Below are 18,352 nucleotides of genomic sequence, written 5' to 3' on the forward strand. Positions count from 1 at the left end.
AGAGATCCAGCGGTTGGTACGGGAGGAGATGGGAAAACATCTTGAAAAGCTTCCTTTACGGAACTGGCCAATCCAACTGGTGAGTTCATACGGTGATGAGCAGAGGCGACCAATCAATTCGCTCATGCTGAGCCTTGGCAACAACCTCCCCGGCAAAGCGAAACAGCCATGTGATGTGTGAGTGTGTGTGTGTGTGTGTGTGTGTGTGTGTGTGTGTGTGTGAAAAGTGTGTATTTGTGCAGTCTCGCTCCAGAGTGAGCGTGCGGCTCATAACGTCTCCCATAAAATCTGTCTCGTCTCCTCTGTATTCAGGTCTTGTGTGGGAGCTGCCGTGTCACACACACACACACATACACACATACACTGCCATGTCTGTTCTGATCTACTGTGGGCATTGAAGACTAAGGCAGAGCCGCTTTCATCCCATAAGTGACAGATTAATTGATGACCTCATGAATTCATTATTACGATTTCCTATAGGCATGCAAGACACATGCTGACCTAATACACACACAGGTGTGTGCCTGCATAAATAGGATCGAGCGGAAAAAATTCGCCCAAGTTGGGTCAGGCAGAAATTGATTGTAGAACAGCTGATGTACAGATAGAGGTCCCCTCTGGCAAAAGTGAAACCAATATCAATCCAGCATAAGGCTGATGGGAACTTTTGGTTTTCTGAGTAGGCCGAGATCAATGTCAGACAGATTATTTGATCCGGCCAGGACAGACATTTCTCTGTCTGTGGGATCATTTAACTCCAGTTTTGGTTTGCTCACACAACAGTGCTTTGTTGAGTCGATAAGTTGAAAGATACAGCGTAAGCACAGTGTTCAAATTAGATAGATAAGCTGTGAGACTGCAGGCCATAACACACAAAAATACTCAAAAATCAGCATAGATACTCCAATCCATTTCAAACTTGAGTTGTATTTTATATAGTACAGACATGAGAGCGGTATCAATCCTCTTATCTCTCAGCAAGAAACTGAAACTTGGTCAGGGTTAAAATGACAATAATGTACTCCTGACTTATTTTAGAGCTCTACAGGCTGTAGTTTGGTTCTAAGCAGCTGATAGTGGGAGCTGAAAGGGAGGGGAACTATCTACCTGCTATCTCTTCCCTCCTGTCAACGAAGTGCTGCCTGCGATTCAGGCTGTGAGTCAATGCTTTAAAAGAGGAGATAAAGCCTCGGCCTCCCACATGTGCAGACTTAGCTTCAGATGCCAAATTCAAGTGTGTATTAACTCTATTTGTTTAGGAAATTGTTCGTGTGCATGCGCTGCATCTCTATGTATGTGTGGGGCTGATGCTGCTGCACACAGGGACAGGTGTCGGCCCCTTAACTATGGCCTCTTGCCTCCTCTCTGTGGCATCAACCGGCGAACAGTTGTCAGCCCTGACGGGGGTCTGCACTCATCGCTGGCCCACATCAGAGAGGAAGAGAAAGAGAGAGAGGAGGAGGAGGTGGAGGGGAGGGGGGGTGGTGACAGTGTTTGCCTGTGCACGTGCACTTGTACATATGTGTGTTTGTCTGAGCGTGTTTGTGTGAGTGTACAGTAGCTATGAGTCACACAGTGTGGGGGCTACAATGCATCTGCGCCCAGCACGACAAATGTGTACCGCTTGACTCTATTTCAAGTCTACATTCCATATGGTGTCAGCTTTGCGCACCGTGACACAGGGCCCGCTCTGTTTTGCCGGGAGATGAATGAGATGTGTGGAATTCAGTGATCGGATGTTTTATTGATACCGTTTTCTGACCTGTGCCCTGGGGCCCAGGGTCATCCAATCACTCCAGTTCAAAAACAGATCTGTTGTCTGAATGGCTCGGCCCACACAACGGGTGATTTTTCTATTCGATGGTAAATGAGTCACACATTAAAAGTAGCAAGTGTCATTGAAAAATGTACTTCTGCGAGAATGTGTATTTCTATATGATCCAACAAGTCTTTCATGTTTTAACCTCAAAATCCACCCCCAGTATCAACGGTTATGCTCAGTTACAAGTGCAGAGGTGATCACTGTCAATTCAAGTGTTGATACAGCAGACCAGCAGAATGGTGAACAACTGCCACCACCTGGCGAAGTTGAAAATTACACTCACCTTGACATCATTATTACTCTGACATCGTGTACGTTTCAGTGATGGCAACAGCAATGCAGGCAAAATTAACACAGAGTGAAATTGCATTAGGGCGTTACCATTGAGGTGATTCATAGGTTGTGTTTTCATTTCTCTCATGCTCTAGAAAAGGGGCAATATAAATACATTTTAATGGCTTTAGCTAAAACCTATTCTAGTGCAGCGGCAGGAAGAGCACCGTTAACCTCTTTTACACAAAGTGAAAATTCTCTGCAACAATTGTCATCTATTTCAATGCTATCAAATAACACAGTTTAAGTGTATAAGTATGCATTTTCTATGTATTTATTGTGTTCATTATTCACTCCTTCTTCTGAGTGCTTTCAATGAGATTTGAAATTGCAGATGAGAGAGACCCGTAAGAGGTTGAGTAAATCATGTAGTCAAGTAGTAATTATATCTGTTTTGTATGCAGCACATCACCCACAACAGAGGAAACACAATTTGTAATCCTCTTGGAGACATCTTGTCAAGTAGTACACTAATACTGAAGCTTTAGTGCCTATGTGCTTTGAAATATCCTTGTGCCACAATGCAGACCTTTATATTAGAGAGAGAAGAAGTGGTAAACACATAATAACTCTTGTGGTAATAATTCGAGATGGCTGCGTAAGTGCATATGTGCTTACATAAATGTCCTTGCGGTTGGTTGATACAGCAGGTAAGCTATAATAGATCTTCATGGGCTATTGTGTACTACTCTATAGACTACACAGAGGTTAAAGCCATTATAAAGTATTTTCATGTAATCTTTAATCTAATCTATCCATCTATGCGTAGCGTACTTACAGTATGAGCTCCACATTTGTGTTCCTACCATTGTCAGCTTCCATTTGAGGGGTTCTTGTCCCAGGCTGTGAAAGAATGATCACAGGTGATGGTCCTGCATCATGTCCAAACCCACCTAACAGGTGTAAGGGTGTGTCACTTACAGCTTTAGGAGACGTACTGAGAAAATCCACATTTTAAACGAAACTTCTCAGGTCAAATTGACCCAAGATGAAGGATGGGGACGAATGGAGGAACATGCGTGCTAAAAGATATGTTGTGTTACATGTTGTTTAAAGAAGATAACCCAAGGGCATGGAGTTTCACAATGAAGAACCATTTTGACCTGAACACCACATAAGGGTTAAAACCACAGAACCTCCAACAATGACTGGATTCATATAAGAATTCTCCATTCTGTACTTATGGAGTCATGACCTTTGACCCAGGCTGCTGCACTGACCGATCTTCTTTAGTTTGGAGCTTTACAACCCCTATGCTCAGATACCTTCCTGTTCTCGAATCATGACCAGAAACTTTACGTTTCCCCAAAATGCGATGTGTGGAAAACTACCTCCTAATGGGCGCAAGAGGTGTGCGAAACAAACAAACCCACCAACACACTTGCAGAATGATATGGGATAAGATAAGAAGTCAGGCCTCAGGCCATGAGTGTGGCTCTGTACAACATAAGCGACTATGGATTAAACATGGACTGCAGCATAGACATTGGTAGTATGACCAATGATTTATGGCTCAATATGCTGCACAGCTAATATCTTTCTCCTGGGAGTCTGCCAATTTTCTCCTCTTCTCACTTCATAAGTAGACACATTAACATTTCTCACTTTCTATTCACACTCCTCGCACTTAAGTTTTGTGCAGACATGTAAATAGGTACTGAACAAAAAAAGTAAAAAAGTAATTTATTCTCATAGTGACTTTGTGATGTGTGCAATATCTTAAATAATGGAATGGAACCATCCATCCTCTGTCTCTATGGTGATGTTGCAGCTCAATATGTGACATCCACACAAAGGAGTTAAACAAAACACATCTAGACAATCAATACAGACACATACAGTGATTGTCTCCAGGGTTATCATGTTCCTGCTGTGGCAATGATTTCCCTCAGAGTGTGTGTGTGTGTGTGTGTGTGTGTGTGTGCTACCTCTCCACCTCTACGGCTACCTAATTATTCCACAGCTGATCTGATACAGGATGATGTTCACCCCAGAGACCGAGCAGTGGAGCAAGAGATGCTTCAAGATTCAAGTAGTCTCAAGTGTATCAAAAAATCAGTCACACAAACAAAGCAAACAAGTTTTCGGCGTCTAAAACTGAAGCACGAATCATTCCGAGGAATTCTCAGTGCGTTGTAGTCACTTTGTGGCACATCAACGCCTCAGAAAGGTCACAAATCATTCTCTTGATATATGTACGCAGCATAATTGCAGTCTTTAGAGGCAGCAGCCATTTTATCAGTCACAACAACAAGCCCCTTGGCGTGTTGGGACGGAGAACACACAACACTCATTCGGTGACAAAGTGCTACTAATCTCTCTATCCATTTTTTATTGTGATAGCTACTGTATACGCCTCGCTCCAGGGAGCAACTGGGGCCAGGAAACGGAGATGTTGGCGAGAGGAGGAGTGGGGTGGGGTGGGTGTATGTGGGTGGCACACTACTGTCAACATCAGACATTTGCAAAGAAATAGGCTGATCTATAGTAGGTGCCACAGTACCAGCTGCTGAGATGCCAGAAGCACACAAGCAGAATAAATACATTAACCTGGTTAGCTATTGAAAAGCATCCAACTGGAGGGTGTGTGTGTGTGTATGTGTGTGTGTGTGTACGGCCTGTTGTCTGCCCGTGTGTGTGACTGCCACACATGCTCTATGGTTTGGCTTTGGGCCCTTTTTGCTGCCAAGACGTGGTACGATGAATGGAAAACTAAACTCAACAAGGGATGCCTAACCAGCCAAGGCAATGACTGGCTCACAGCGTCTATCTATTGCAGCTAATCAAACACAATGCCACATTACACCTACCTATTCAGGTTAATGCACTGATAGAAAAGGCTTCCCAGTTAAAATCTATCGCCTTGAATGGTCATTGGCTGAAACAGAACGCCCATTTCCATAACAGTAATATAGGTAATGACATATAATATATCTTATAAGTATACAGTTAGGGTGAGCGCATTACGACACACAAGTTATTGATTCAACTGAAGATATAATATCACATCATCACTTACTCTTTGATCCTCATTTATCCCTCTTAATTGCACAGTGATGGTTTTTCTTCGCAAACAATAACAACGCACCATTTGCATTCATGTCTACCTGCCTGACTGTACCAAAGATAGAGAGGATCTAATCAAATGATGCTGTTTATTTACAGAGAAGCCACGTGTGCTGGCAGAAATTTGTTTTCGATCCGGAAAATCAACACAGCTAATCCGGTTTTTAATAGCAAGTATTATATTCTTAAGCAAACACTGATGAATTGGATTTAAAGTTGCTGCAATCAATATTTTTAGATGAACAATAGATTAAATGATTATGTATATGTGAGAGGGGCTGCAAGTGGCGATGAACCCGCAGGGAGGGATCAGTTCCTCTCAGCTCTACGGGCTCTTTTAGCGTCTTTTTAGCTCATTGTTGTGGTTTTACTTGACTATTTTGCTTCACTCTCACCGCTCTCATCAGCATCAATTCCAAATGCAGGAAGCTGCTTTTAAGTGAGTGACTCAAGTGACATCACGTTATCTTATAAAATTTAAACCTGACTCAGTTTGGTGATAGGCTGCGGCCTAGATTTCCAAGGTAACCACCTCCAACAGTCCATGCTAGTTTGGTTTGACTTTTTTTTTTATCATTTTACGATGTTAATCCACCATCAAGTAGGTCCACTGGGATAATAGCACTTGTTCAGGTTGTTGAAAAGGTCTGCGGTGCACAGTACAGCTTTTTCTCCCCTATCGAAAAGGATTGAAGCAAAGCACATTTAAAAAAGGGGCTTTCTTCTAAAGCCCAAATCCTCAAATCCTAAAAATTACAGTTCTGTCATGCTTAAAATTCATCCACCCAAAGCATTTAAATAACACATATTCAGGATGTGAAGGACTCTTTATGTAATCAGTAACCGTCTGTGCAATTTTGTTCAGTTTAGGATTTTCCTCTTGATCAGAATAGAGAAGAAATTTGGGCAACAAGTGCAATTACCTCTCTGCTGTATGAGCCATTCAAAGCGAATGAGTGAAATTCCCTCTCTCAAATTTTACCAGGGTTTTACATCACATTTACAACAATCAGGGGTTGCGTCAACCCCTCAGTTTGCCTCTCAGGTCACAGAAAGGTGGACAGCCTCAACCCACAATTGTTAAGGCCAGTGTCAGGGATTTGCAAGGCAAGCCAGCCGCAACTTCCTATTTTATGGCAGGAGAATATGCTGTCATCTGAGAAAAATGGGAAATGACAGGGCAGAACTTTACAGCATGCCATTTGGCTCAGGCGGTTGGTCCCAGACACACTTTCTCTCTCGCTGTATTCCCTTCAAATTGTGGGGTTAAACAGAAAATAAAAAATTTAAATGATACAATGAAGAGACAAGTTAAATAACAAGACATTTACATGAAAGGGAGTGAATTTAAAAGGAGCAATGAAATGCTCAGGCAGGGAGATCCAGACAGCAAGCGCAGTCATCAAGGTGAGATTTGGTACCATTTAAAGCTTTAAACACAAGGAATCATTCCCTCCAAACTTCATCAAGGCGATAAAATCTTGCCTCTTGGACTTTGTTGAAAGCCTTCAAACACCATTTTGCACTGTCTGTAGGCTTTTCAAAAAGCTGATGGACACATGAACCTCCTATGTACTAAAAACAGGCCCATCCTATAGGAGAAAGCCAAGACAGGCCATGAAAAATGCATCAGCTCCATGCTGCCACTTCCTCCTGAAGGTAATATTGTGTCACCTGAGATATGAGGCTGCATCGCTTGCAGGATGCCCATGTGTGTGTGCGCCAAGCTCCGGGGTAACAAGCCAACATTACTGATGGGACTATGTAGCTTTGTGACGTTTAGTTTAATCATGAGACACTCGCTGATGTTATGGACCATTTTTTACTGCTCCATCAAAGAAGAAGGCCTGAGGGAGTAAATACTGTGTACAATATATGTTCCATTATTTCCTATGTTTCCTGAATAGTTTCACTGCTGACAGACATATCAATAACCCCAGAGGTTCTATCTCAGAGCCTCATATATACAGTATGTTGCAGGGTACAGGCAGGATGTACTGCTCAGCAACCCTCACTTTATGTTGAAGTAGCAATGAATAAGATTTCTTCTGGCCCTTTGCACAAAATGACCATCATATATCTGCCAGAAGCTAAGAGAAGCCAAGATTTCTGGTTCAAAACTCACTTCCAGTTAAGTTTCAAGTCACTTCCCCAAAAACCTGCCATTTTTTATTTCCAACAACGGGAAACAAGCAAAAATATGAGATCCATTTCTTACAGCTTTTCAGTGTTTTATTTCACCATCTCTGCCCTTTAGATTACATACCCAGTACTAAAAAGACAACACAATATTCACCAATGTTCTACAGAAACAACCTGCTATGGGTTAACAAGGTAGTGCAACTTAAATACAAATCCATCCAAGGGTTAGAAGAGTTACAACATGTGTCTTGACACTGCTATGGACTAAATAGGACTACATGGTGCAAAGACAAATGCTTGCTAAATTATATAACTTATTACATATGTTCAAAAGGCCACATAATGAATATTAACATGGAGGACAGAACAAATATACACTATATGTACAACACCACTGTTGGGTACATTAAAGTTATGTTCTACACAAAATCTATCTTTTGAGTATCGAACACTCACCTCCTGTAGATTTGAAAGGTGGCTAGAAACATAGTGTTTTGTCCACTGCAGAGCATCTGTGATACAGACACCTTTCAAGTCTACAGAGGGTGACCGTTTGATACTCAAAATATAGATTTCGAGAGAGGATCACGTGAACACAGTGGTTGACAATTCATCTAAAAAGCAGGGAAGCCTGATAAATAGGTTATTAGAGTCAACAAAAAAAAAAAAAAGAGAAAAAGTTAAAATTCTCCCACATCCACCCTCTTGTCCCTGAACTTGCTTCTGGCCTTGGTCCGAGCCTTGAAGGCAGCAGAGTTGTGGAGATGCTGGAAAGGAGAGGAGGGGAAAAAGTTAATACAAAGGCAGAAGACAAAAAAAGCAACAAGTATATACAGTATGTTTAATGTGGCAAATGTCCACATACCCTTTCAAAGCGAGAGATTTTCATGGCCTTCATTGTGGCTGAATCAACCAGCATAGGTGGTCCCAGTTCAAACACATCTCTGATGAATTCATTACCCTTGTTTAAGAGAAGTAAAAAAAAAAAATTAAAAAAAAACTCTGTGAGTAAAACCAACCATCAGCGTAAGACAACACAAGCATAATACAAAATCTGAACAGTAGCTAGATCACTTTAGAAGCTGTTTACAGTGTTGAGTGGTCTGAAATGTTCCACTGTCTCATCTTCACTTGTGAAATGTTGCAGTTTTCCATTAGCACTGGCCGCCTGCCAGACTGCAGACTACTTTCCAACCAGCTACTTTTAATGGCTTTTCCCCCTTCCTCTACAATACTCAACATTATCCTAAATCAAGTTGTAAGTGTTGTCTCCCTGCATCAGGCAGGCCTAAAGATCTTCATTATGTTTTAGTGCAGTGTCATGTTCCCGTTAGAGATCATCCAACCTAACAACCAAACCCAAACACATGACTGCAGTGCATATTGTTGACATATATGTTGACTTGCATGTATTTAAATTTTGAGGTGTATGCCATACTCCACCATTATTTAACCGCTAAAATGATACCTGCAAGTGATAGTTCATCCCAGAGCCCACAAACTCTCTGAAGGCGTCATATGTCCTCTTTCTGACCCAGCTGTCAATGGTCATGCGCTCTGTCCCAAAGCGAATGGTCTCAGACTGGAAGTCACCCTCCTGCAAGAATATAGATGGAGGTGAAAAGAAGAACTATGGCCAGAAAAAGAGATCCTTGTGTCATCTTCATAAAACCTAGCAAACGGAGGTGCTGTCTGTCAACTGACACCTGAACACCCACCTCAACAGCCTTGAGTACGTCCCTGAACACAGACCGCTGCTTCCTCTTGTCCGTCTTGGCTCTGTGCTTGTTACAGTCGGTGGCCAACGCGTTCAGTTTGTCACACAGTTCCTCCCAGTCGTCAAACTCAAACTCCTGAAGGGGCACAGAGAAAGAAAAGAGACACAAGAAACAAGTTAGCAAATTCAGCCAACTGCACTGTACTGCGGGAAAGATATTAAACATAGCATGGCTTTGAACTTACCGTGTCCATGTCTCTGGCCAGCTCAAACAGCAGGGCAATGGTCTCCCCTGCAGCAATTCTCATGTTGACATCCTCACTTTCCAACAATCTTGGCAGTTTAGGCAGGTGTCTGCACAACAAAACACATGCATTCACAGGTATTTATTCTTTAATATATGTATCAAATCTTACATTTTTCAATGCTAAAATAAAATGATGTGTGGTTGAGGTAAACTTTTGACAGTGAGACTTGGTTAAAAGGGTTGACCGTGTGTCTTACTTGTGCAGGATGTCTTTGAGCTGATTGGCAGTGCAGATGGTGAGCAGCAGTGCCCAAGACAGGAGGGCGTTGGTGTGGAGCAGGCTTGTCTGGGGACTGGTACCATCCACCCTAGCGTAGGACCGGGTGAACAGGCTCTCAAAGCACTCCATGGTAGCATGCACGTCCTAAAGCAGGAGGCAGCAGGGATAATATGAAGACTGGAGTTTTATGTTTATGACTGAGTAATTATACTTGAGGCTCGGTTGAGTTCATCATGAACGTTAAGACTGAATGGGGCACGATGTCACAACATATAATGAGTACAAATAAACAACTGACAAAAGGTTGCAGGAGAGACATCACTGCAGCTTGCCCTCCAGCCCAGAGGTGTCAAATCACAGAAAAGACACCAGAAGTGATGAATAACTTACCAAAATGTCATCTTCTGCAACTAAAGTACAGAGGCCCAGACTTGTCGCCACCTATTACGAGAAACAGAAAGATTTGTTCAGTTGACTTCCCACAGTATATCCATGTTTCAGACACATCCAGACCGCCACATAGTAGCAGGTGCAGTGCAGCTGCTGTTCCACAACTTGTCAACAATGCATATATTGCTCTGCCACCGACAACACTCAGGTACTCACAGCCTGTCTGGCTTGTATGTTGGCTGATCCATCTGCCAGGATGTTTTTGAAGATGGGTTTCAGGGTCTTGAACACCTCCTCGCTCTCGATGCCCGAGCCCAACTGGATACACAGCAGGCAGGCTAAAGAAGCTGCTGCTCGCTGCTCCTCGCCTTTGCCTGACAGTGAGAAGGGTGAGTGTTAACTTTTCCCTTAAACTTGGGGGTAATTTGTCGTGAGTAGATTTGAAGCTATACATTTTAGGAAATCAACTTGATCATATCAACCAGAAAATATCAGATCACAGATCATATAAAAATAAAATGCCTTTCATGTACAACTACAGAAAATGCGTTGCATGTCTTTAAACCCAGCATTTCACCACTTTTCAGACATGCGTTAAGAACCACTGATACCATAAGGCCACTACAAAACCCATCTGCTGTGCCACTGGTACCTTTCTTGAGGCAGCGCTCGATGCTGTCTGTGATGGTCATCCTTCTCTCCGAGATGAACTCATACAGGATCCGTGTGGCCATTGCCGTCTTAAGCCCATCCAGTGCCCCTTGTCGGGTCTTAGCACTGAGGAAACAGGTACACAAACATTTATTATTGCTATTACCCAAATGGTTCTCTCTCTCCTTCAATATCAAACTGACTTAAGAGTTATGCATGACAGTATTAACGCTACCTTTTTTCATGAAGAAATTAGCCCATGTAAAAAGCATGCGCTAAACACCCACTGCCTCATTACCACATGGCATTGGCAGTGAAGTGGTGCATCCCTACTTCAATAACATCACGTTCAGTAGACCAATGGTGACGAGTGTTTTTGGGGATGAAGTCTATTTTTAAGTCTACTGGGGCTGCGAACCTCAGTGATACCTTTCTCCTGTGATTGACAGTGGCACTCTAAACTCAGGCTGCCCATCCCAGAAAAGCCTTTTTAACCGTATTAGTAACACCTACTTAAGATGCATGTTGCTGGAGGCTCTTTGGTCAATATTTCAAGGGTATTATTCCACAACACTGTACATCTATTTTTGTTAAATGACTCAGAATTCATAACAATAGTGCAAACAAATTAGACTATTACATCCTTGGTGGGCAAAAGATTTCTAAATTGCCAAAAAGTACAAAGCTTTCCTACCCTGAAACAATCTTTGCTTTCATGCAGCATTTTTTTTTTTTTTTTAAGAATAAAGTGACTTTTATTTTTTAAATATATCTCATGTGAAAGTGGAAACTCTGACTCTGCTCAGACACGTTGCAGCCTGCATGCCAAGATCAGATCACGTGTATGTAGACTGTTGAAAAGCAGGCAGTGCTTTTTATTACCTCTTATCCACTGTGCTGTCTATGAACCCCTTCAGCTTGTACTGGAAATCTTCCTGGGCTGCGTCCTCACCGGCCTCTCCACCTGGCAGCACCACAAGATGTAGTAAATGCAAACACTGGCCCATGCAGAAACACCCACTGACAGCATAGCAAGCATGCATACTCACAAGTTCAAACAAAGACTGACACACGTTTAATTACACACAATTGCATACCCCGACGTACACAAAAACCTACCTTCATCTGCTACACTGGTGGTGTCACTGAAGCTGCTGCAATGACTGAGGGTCTCAATGGAGGCATCCTCATCACTGAAAGGCTGCACATTTCCATGCTGCCCTCCTGAAGAAAGATACAGATAAATATAAGCACAGGAAATATAATTCAGCCTAATTACATCAAATGCATTAGCACAGTGCAGCGGGTGCGTGTAAGTTCATTATGTAAGCCCAGCTCCACGCCGTACTGTAGCAAATACTGTCGTTATCTAAATCAGTTCTGTCCTTTGGACGCGTTATCCTGCTGTACTTTCATTATCTCATATGAGAATGCACCATGTTGTCAGACTCAAGGGCAACCCACGCTCCTGTTGACCATGTAAACACGACATTATGTTCAGGTTGGAGGGACATGGGTCAACACAAGTCAACACAACTTTTGTGACATGACAGAAACTCTGACAGTCAGCCACATAAATTTGTCACAGCTTCACAATGAGTGTTCAGAATAGTCGATTACGAAGACAAGAGCAAACAACCACGTGTAATGGAGGGCAAGGAGGAAGCTTTTTTTTCTCCCCCCTCCCACATCAGATAGTACAGTCCAGTAGGGGAACTTTTCATTAAAAACATCCAGCATACTTTAACTTGCAATGAAAACCTGCAGACAAAAGGCACTTCAAAACACACACACAATACTTGCATAGTGGCCAATCATTGCATAACATTTTAAATGTCTTCCACAATCCTGTGTGGGACAGTTGTGAAAATTCACAGCTAAAAAAGGGTGTGAAGATCTTGAGTCGATTTTTTTTTTAAACTAAAACGCTTTGATTGGATTAGTTCTGAGAAGCTTCCAATAACGTAAATATAAATAATGTGTAGGAAATTGCTTCCTCAATGGATGCGTCACCAGACTAAACAGGCGCCTCTTGTCTGACCTGAATTCACCTCTGGAAGATAAGTTTATCACGCTTTAAAGTAGTCACAACCAATAATGAATGTACTTGAATATTTCAAGCCATGACAAACGCTACAGGACGCACTGTCAGCTGATTTAAAACAGGTCATTTTATCTAATAATAGAGGTTATTTCTATGTCTATGTGTTGACGTGGACTTCCTCCCCACGACAGCTGATATCCAAGAACCGGGCACCGCCTCTTTTCCACCCCGCTCTCTGGAGTCCAAAATGTCCGCCTTCTGTCGCTTAACAATAACAACCCAAGAATTACAACAATATACAAACTGGTTATCTGCTTTAAATGCTAGTTTAAAAGTTAACCAACGTTAGTCGGAATGCATACCGGTAGCCACAAATTTGGCTAAACATTAATTGAGATCAGACAAGCAGACAAGACGTCCTCACTTTGCAGAGTTTGAGCTAATGTTATGTGTTGGATATGTAGACCACAAAAAAACTATTTATTCGTTTACCAAGGCAATAATCACAGTGAAAGCTGTCGCGTTGTCGCAAGTATATGTATTTACATGGACTTTACCTAGCAACCAAGGCTGTATCTTGTTAGTGGGGAGTTGACATTAGCTAGCTGATGTTAGCTTGTTAAATCCGACCATTATTAAGGCCTCGTGTGAGGTATACATTTGTTTATAGTCATTAAACGAGTTTGGCAGTAAACATAAAGCAAAAACATTTTGTCGTAGGATGGCACGTTTTGTCAGTAAGAGCGATGCTTTGTGTGACCACGGCTAGTTAGCTTTGTTTTGACGTAGGCCAGCCTCTGACGTTTGTAGTCCGTGCTGTAAACACGTCCTACTACAATCAATGGTCTGACAGCACGAAAAGAACTACAACTACCGTCAGCATAGAGAAGTCCATTAAGCAAGGCCAAAGCAATGCGGCCGCTCGCTTACTTACCCCTGCTATTCTTCTTCTTGGTCCTTGGCATTTTCGCGCAAATGATTGTACAATTTGATCAAAAATCAGCCAATACACGACCAGCTTTTATTGTATTGTCTCGTAAAATGGAAATATTCCCGTGGCACAGCGGATAAAAAGGAATTGAAGGCGATCTTGGAGATAGACTGTTGGCCGAGACGATACATTTTCCCTCATAAAACAGGGCTGCGTAAGAAATGGGCAGCTCTGAGTATTTATACCGGCTGACATGTCACGAGGAGGTTTCCCGGCATCGCCGACCAATCCGGGAATAGGAACAAGCGTCGCGTGTGTTCACGCGTGATGCAGTGAACAGACATGTGGGTACTATGCGTATTTGTTTGGTTATTTTGGTCAAACGTGTATCTTCCCAGCTTCCATAAATATTACTTGAGAGTCGTAGCTTCAGGAGTATTTCAAACATACAGTGGCTGGCCACTGTAGCCTACTACAGTGATTATAGCTTTTATTACGCAATGGATGGAGTTAAGGATATATTTACTCCTGTGTAATGCTACTCTCTACTTCTACTTCTCTACACTAATGAGGGAAATATTGTAGGATATGTTTTACTCCACTACTATTACTACTTGCAGATTCAGATTCTACATACAAAACATCTATAAATAAAATATGATGCATTGTTAAACAACAAAGCAAAGAGTAGTTAAGATAAGCTAATGTACATTAAAATGCTGCTTCCACATTAAAACATTAATAAATATAACAATATTATACATGTAACAATATAACACTCCTAAAGGGACCATTCTGCATAATGAGTATGCAACTACTGCTTTTCATACAACTACATTTTGGTAGTTAAACATTTTGCTGATAATACTGATACTACTGTACTCTTACCCAAGTAGAATGCAGTGCTCTTATGTGTAACATACTATTTACGTTTTGGAATTGCTGACGAAAAAATTGCTAAAGGAAAAGTAAGTCTTTATGGCTTAAATCACCTTGCCTGCTGCAATGCATAGCCTGCTGTGATAATGTTCCTCTGTGTTGCAGCTGATGCTGTCATTTTATGGTTTGTGTTGCAATAGTTACTGTGATTAGAGGACAGATTGTCCTCTGATGCAGTTATGCTGTTACTATATATTTAATTAGAAACAGTGATTATAACCTCTGTATCACAGTAAATACTGTGATTACAGTCGTCTGAGATACAAATGCATAATGTGGATTCATTTGCCATGCAGAATACGTACACTATTGTATGTTGCACATCACCAAACAGCTTCACAGTAAACAATAATTTGGTGAATGTTTTAGACGGTAGGAGGTGCACTTAAAGCCCATATTTAGACCATTTCTCAATAGTGTGTGCAAATATGGAGTTTTAAATGTCCTTTAGTCTTTGCTAAAGGGCCCGCTTGTGGCCACCATTCTTTTGTACCTTTGTCAAGTTTTCTATTTTTGGCATATGTTGTCATAATGACTTCCTATATAGCAAGACGTCCTACCCCATGCAGGAAGCAATAACTTCCTGCAGAGGCAGTTACACAAATAATATCAACTACCAGTATACAAGGGATGGACACAGTGTTCAATATAATGCAGTCAAATGTAAAAACACTTCGGTGCTCATGTGTGATCATTGTCCTGAATAAGATGGATTTGGGCTCTGTCTGTTCGTCCCGGAGGAAAGCAATTGATAGGAACTGTCCATACATGCTACAAAGTGAAAGTTTGCTTTCAGTTTTCTTCTTTTGGTGGGGTATGAATGAAGGTAAATGCAACCATTAACATTTGTCCATCAGTGCAAGGCTGTGAAACTGAGTAATTCATGTTTCTTTCTCTCAGTAGAAAGTGATATAAAAGAGGTTTTTACAAAACCAGCACTGCTTCAGTCTTTATTTACAGAGGTATAAGGATTATGAATTTTTCCCTGACTAACATTGCAAGAGAGAATCAATTCCAGCTAGAAGACCACAGGTTCACACACCTACTGCAGTTAGTGGCGATCTCAGGAATGAATGCATTGCATCAATTCCCTGAGCTCAAGAACTGAGTTACAGAGTAATTTCACCAACTTCGGTTTTGAAGAGAGATGCCTGCTCATACTAGAGTACAATCCTATCTGTACGATAACTGGAGAAGATATAGCCTGTTGTTGCCAGCCCTCTTTAGTTTTTCACTGAAAATAAGGCCATTGATAATAATCACTGGTACATTTTAATTCAGTAATCCATCCTGGTGGGAAATTAGAATACATTTCCTCAACTATGTGGGACAATGTGTATCACTGACACATAAGCTTCCTGGACAGTAAAAGGCAGGCACATGTCCAATATCTGTACTCCAGTAGTCATGTTGGAGTTTCCTGGTCTGAGTCTTTTAATGCAGACTGCAGTTTTTTTGGCATTGCTTTGGGATTCATTGCATTGTAAGGTGTTGCCATTATTCTTTCCACCCCTCATAGTATGTATGTACTTTATGTAGTGTTTATTTTCTGTATGTGTACTGATTTACAACATGAAAACATAGCTTCAGAAATCCTGAATTTCACCTCCCCACAGAGAGCTTAGAGGTCACATAACCACTGTCTCCTCTAACTTGTCCTGCTGGCCAATAATCCCAATCAACATTTATCAAACCATGGCCCAACGCAGAGCCGGGCTTGAATCATAACTATCTTTTCTGGTTTTTGTTATTTCAGTCACTCTGCGTTTTGCTTGACAGGACAGAAATAGTTCATTCTTTCTTACACAAGTGGAAAATCTCACAGATGCAGCCCCGTCGCTGCCATTCCCACGGCCCAGCTGTCAACAGTGTTCTCGCCAGCTCAGACCTGACAAACACCAGAATATAAGCTAGCAGAATTCAAAGCTGATTTTCATTTTTCATGCACCTCGTGTTCTACTATTGGGAGGCTTCCAGAGCTGCTTCCCTGATCACACCACCGCCTTTTTAATGCTTGGTAATTAATAAAGGTGATTTTTATCGTGCAGTTGTCAGTTTAGATTGTAGTTTCTTTGTGCCTTGATCCACAAGCATTCTCAAGACGTGGGCGGACTGAAAAACACTTTCAGTACTTTTTTTTCAATCTTTACTCAACCAAATAGTCCTGGCAAAAGAAGATTTTTCTACACATCCTGCCAAGACAGTAACATCAGACAAACATGAAAGTTCCAGGCAAACAACATATTACCATGTACAAAAACACACATAGAAAAAGTAAGGAGAATCTGCTTAATCACTTCAGCAGGCAGTAGCCAAAGGTACATGTAGTCTTTCTTTGTACTTCACTTTGTGCATGAAGCGATGTGCTGCCTTGAATATTAAAGGTGACAAACACTTCCTACCCTGAGGTTGGCCCGCCGTGTAAGACTGTACTTGTTTCCAGAAGAGGTTATATGTCGCCCTTAGGGCACAGTGCATGGACAGAACCGCTGCTCTGTTTGCAGCATCGAGCTTGAATAATTTATTATGTGTGAAGCTGGGGTGTGTTAAGTGGGCAGAATAACAGTGTGTAGTTAAATGGGAAGCATCCCACAATATGGTCGATTTTGTGCTAAATTATTTTTAAAGATACGTTCCTAGATTTTTTTGAGGGGTCTAATCGTGCCCCCAAATATCCAAATGTACTCATAGCTAAGTGTCTACTGTTGAGTTTGGGCAATATAGCAAAATCAGAGAGTGTACAACTGTGAAGAAACCGTGAGTTAGTCAGTGCAGGTACTGCATGTAAAAAGACTCTGCTTTATTTATCCATCTACACTTTACAACCGTCTTTGGCACTAGGGGGAGCCATTCTGTTTGAAATTCAAAGGACACGCTGCTCTCCCTGCAATATAGCAAGTGAAATTCTAAGAGATATGTTTTTGATGCATAATTTATTGAGTCAGTGAACTGTGCTCGCTGCTGAGCTGTGTCTTGCTTTAAACGCTTAATGGGAAGGAGCGTGTAATGCAAATATCAAATATCCAAACCAGTTAGGGCGACTGTAAAAGCAGCATTTCTAAATGTACACTGAGTAATGAAAAAGACCAGATGTTTATTTTGAAGGTAGCGGGCACTGGTTTAGGCGAGCCTAAGCAACGTGTAGTGGAAAGAGAGAGAAAAATCACCTGCCAGTAAACCAGTGTGGGAGTAAGGAACAACAGAGCAGCCCAGTCTAACCTCACTCAGCATGCCTGGCACGTTGCATCAATGGGCACAAGCCCGGCCAACCTAATGCCACAGGAATACAGATCATTACCAAAATAACAGATAGCAAGGAGAGAGAGAGAGAGAGAGAGCTGACAGCAGATAATAGAAAATGGCTGAATATTAATTTCATGTGCAATGCTGCCGATTTTAAATAATTAATAAATGACATGGCCTGAAGCAATGCGGCGGGGCTGCATGGGTTAAGCCTGTTGGGGAGAGAGGAAGGTTAGGAAATTATCTCGGGTCGATAGGTTGATGGAAACACGGCGTCAAAAGTTTAGCGGAGGTGATGTTTCAAAAACCTCAAACAGCTCTCTTTGAAATTGAGCAGTGTGCCTTCTCTTCCTTTACTAATCATTTATTGTAGACAGGACGCCAAAGACCTCGAGGTGAAGTGAAGTGGCTCTCACTTGTTTACTTCCTGACAATCTATCTTGCGGTTTCAACCAAGCAACGTCTCACCAAGCATCTGTATTTATATCATTTGGAGTTTGTGTGTGCAGCTACTAATGTACATATCCAGCATTTATTGTATTGTACA

The 18,352-nt window shown here is 41.8% G+C and overlaps 1 protein-coding gene across 1 annotated transcript; it reads right to left on the reverse strand.

Moving 5' to 3' along the window:
- Window positions 1-7,431: 7,431 nt before the first annotated feature.
- On the reverse strand, window positions 7,432-13,817 carry ifrd1 (interferon-related developmental regulator 1). Its single transcript, XM_070929104.1, has 12 exons — window positions 13,627-13,817; window positions 11,768-11,872; window positions 11,531-11,612; window positions 10,650-10,774; window positions 10,214-10,371; window positions 9,998-10,048; window positions 9,585-9,751; window positions 9,326-9,434; window positions 9,082-9,216; window positions 8,832-8,960; window positions 8,229-8,324; window positions 7,432-8,130 (listed from the first exon to the last, which is right to left on the reverse strand). Exons 1-12 carry the CDS (start codon window positions 13,655-13,657, stop codon window positions 8,044-8,046), a joined length of 1,275 nt encoding a protein of 424 aa, XP_070785205.1. The 5' UTR covers window positions 13,658-13,817; the 3' UTR covers window positions 7,432-8,043.
- Between the last annotated feature and the right edge of the window lie 4,535 nt (window positions 13,818-18,352).

The sequence above is a fragment of the Enoplosus armatus genome, chromosome 22 (assembly GCF_043641665.1).
Source record: "Enoplosus armatus isolate fEnoArm2 chromosome 22, fEnoArm2.hap1, whole genome shotgun sequence".
NCBI classification, from domain to species: domain Eukaryota; kingdom Metazoa; phylum Chordata; class Actinopteri; order Centrarchiformes; family Enoplosidae; genus Enoplosus; species Enoplosus armatus.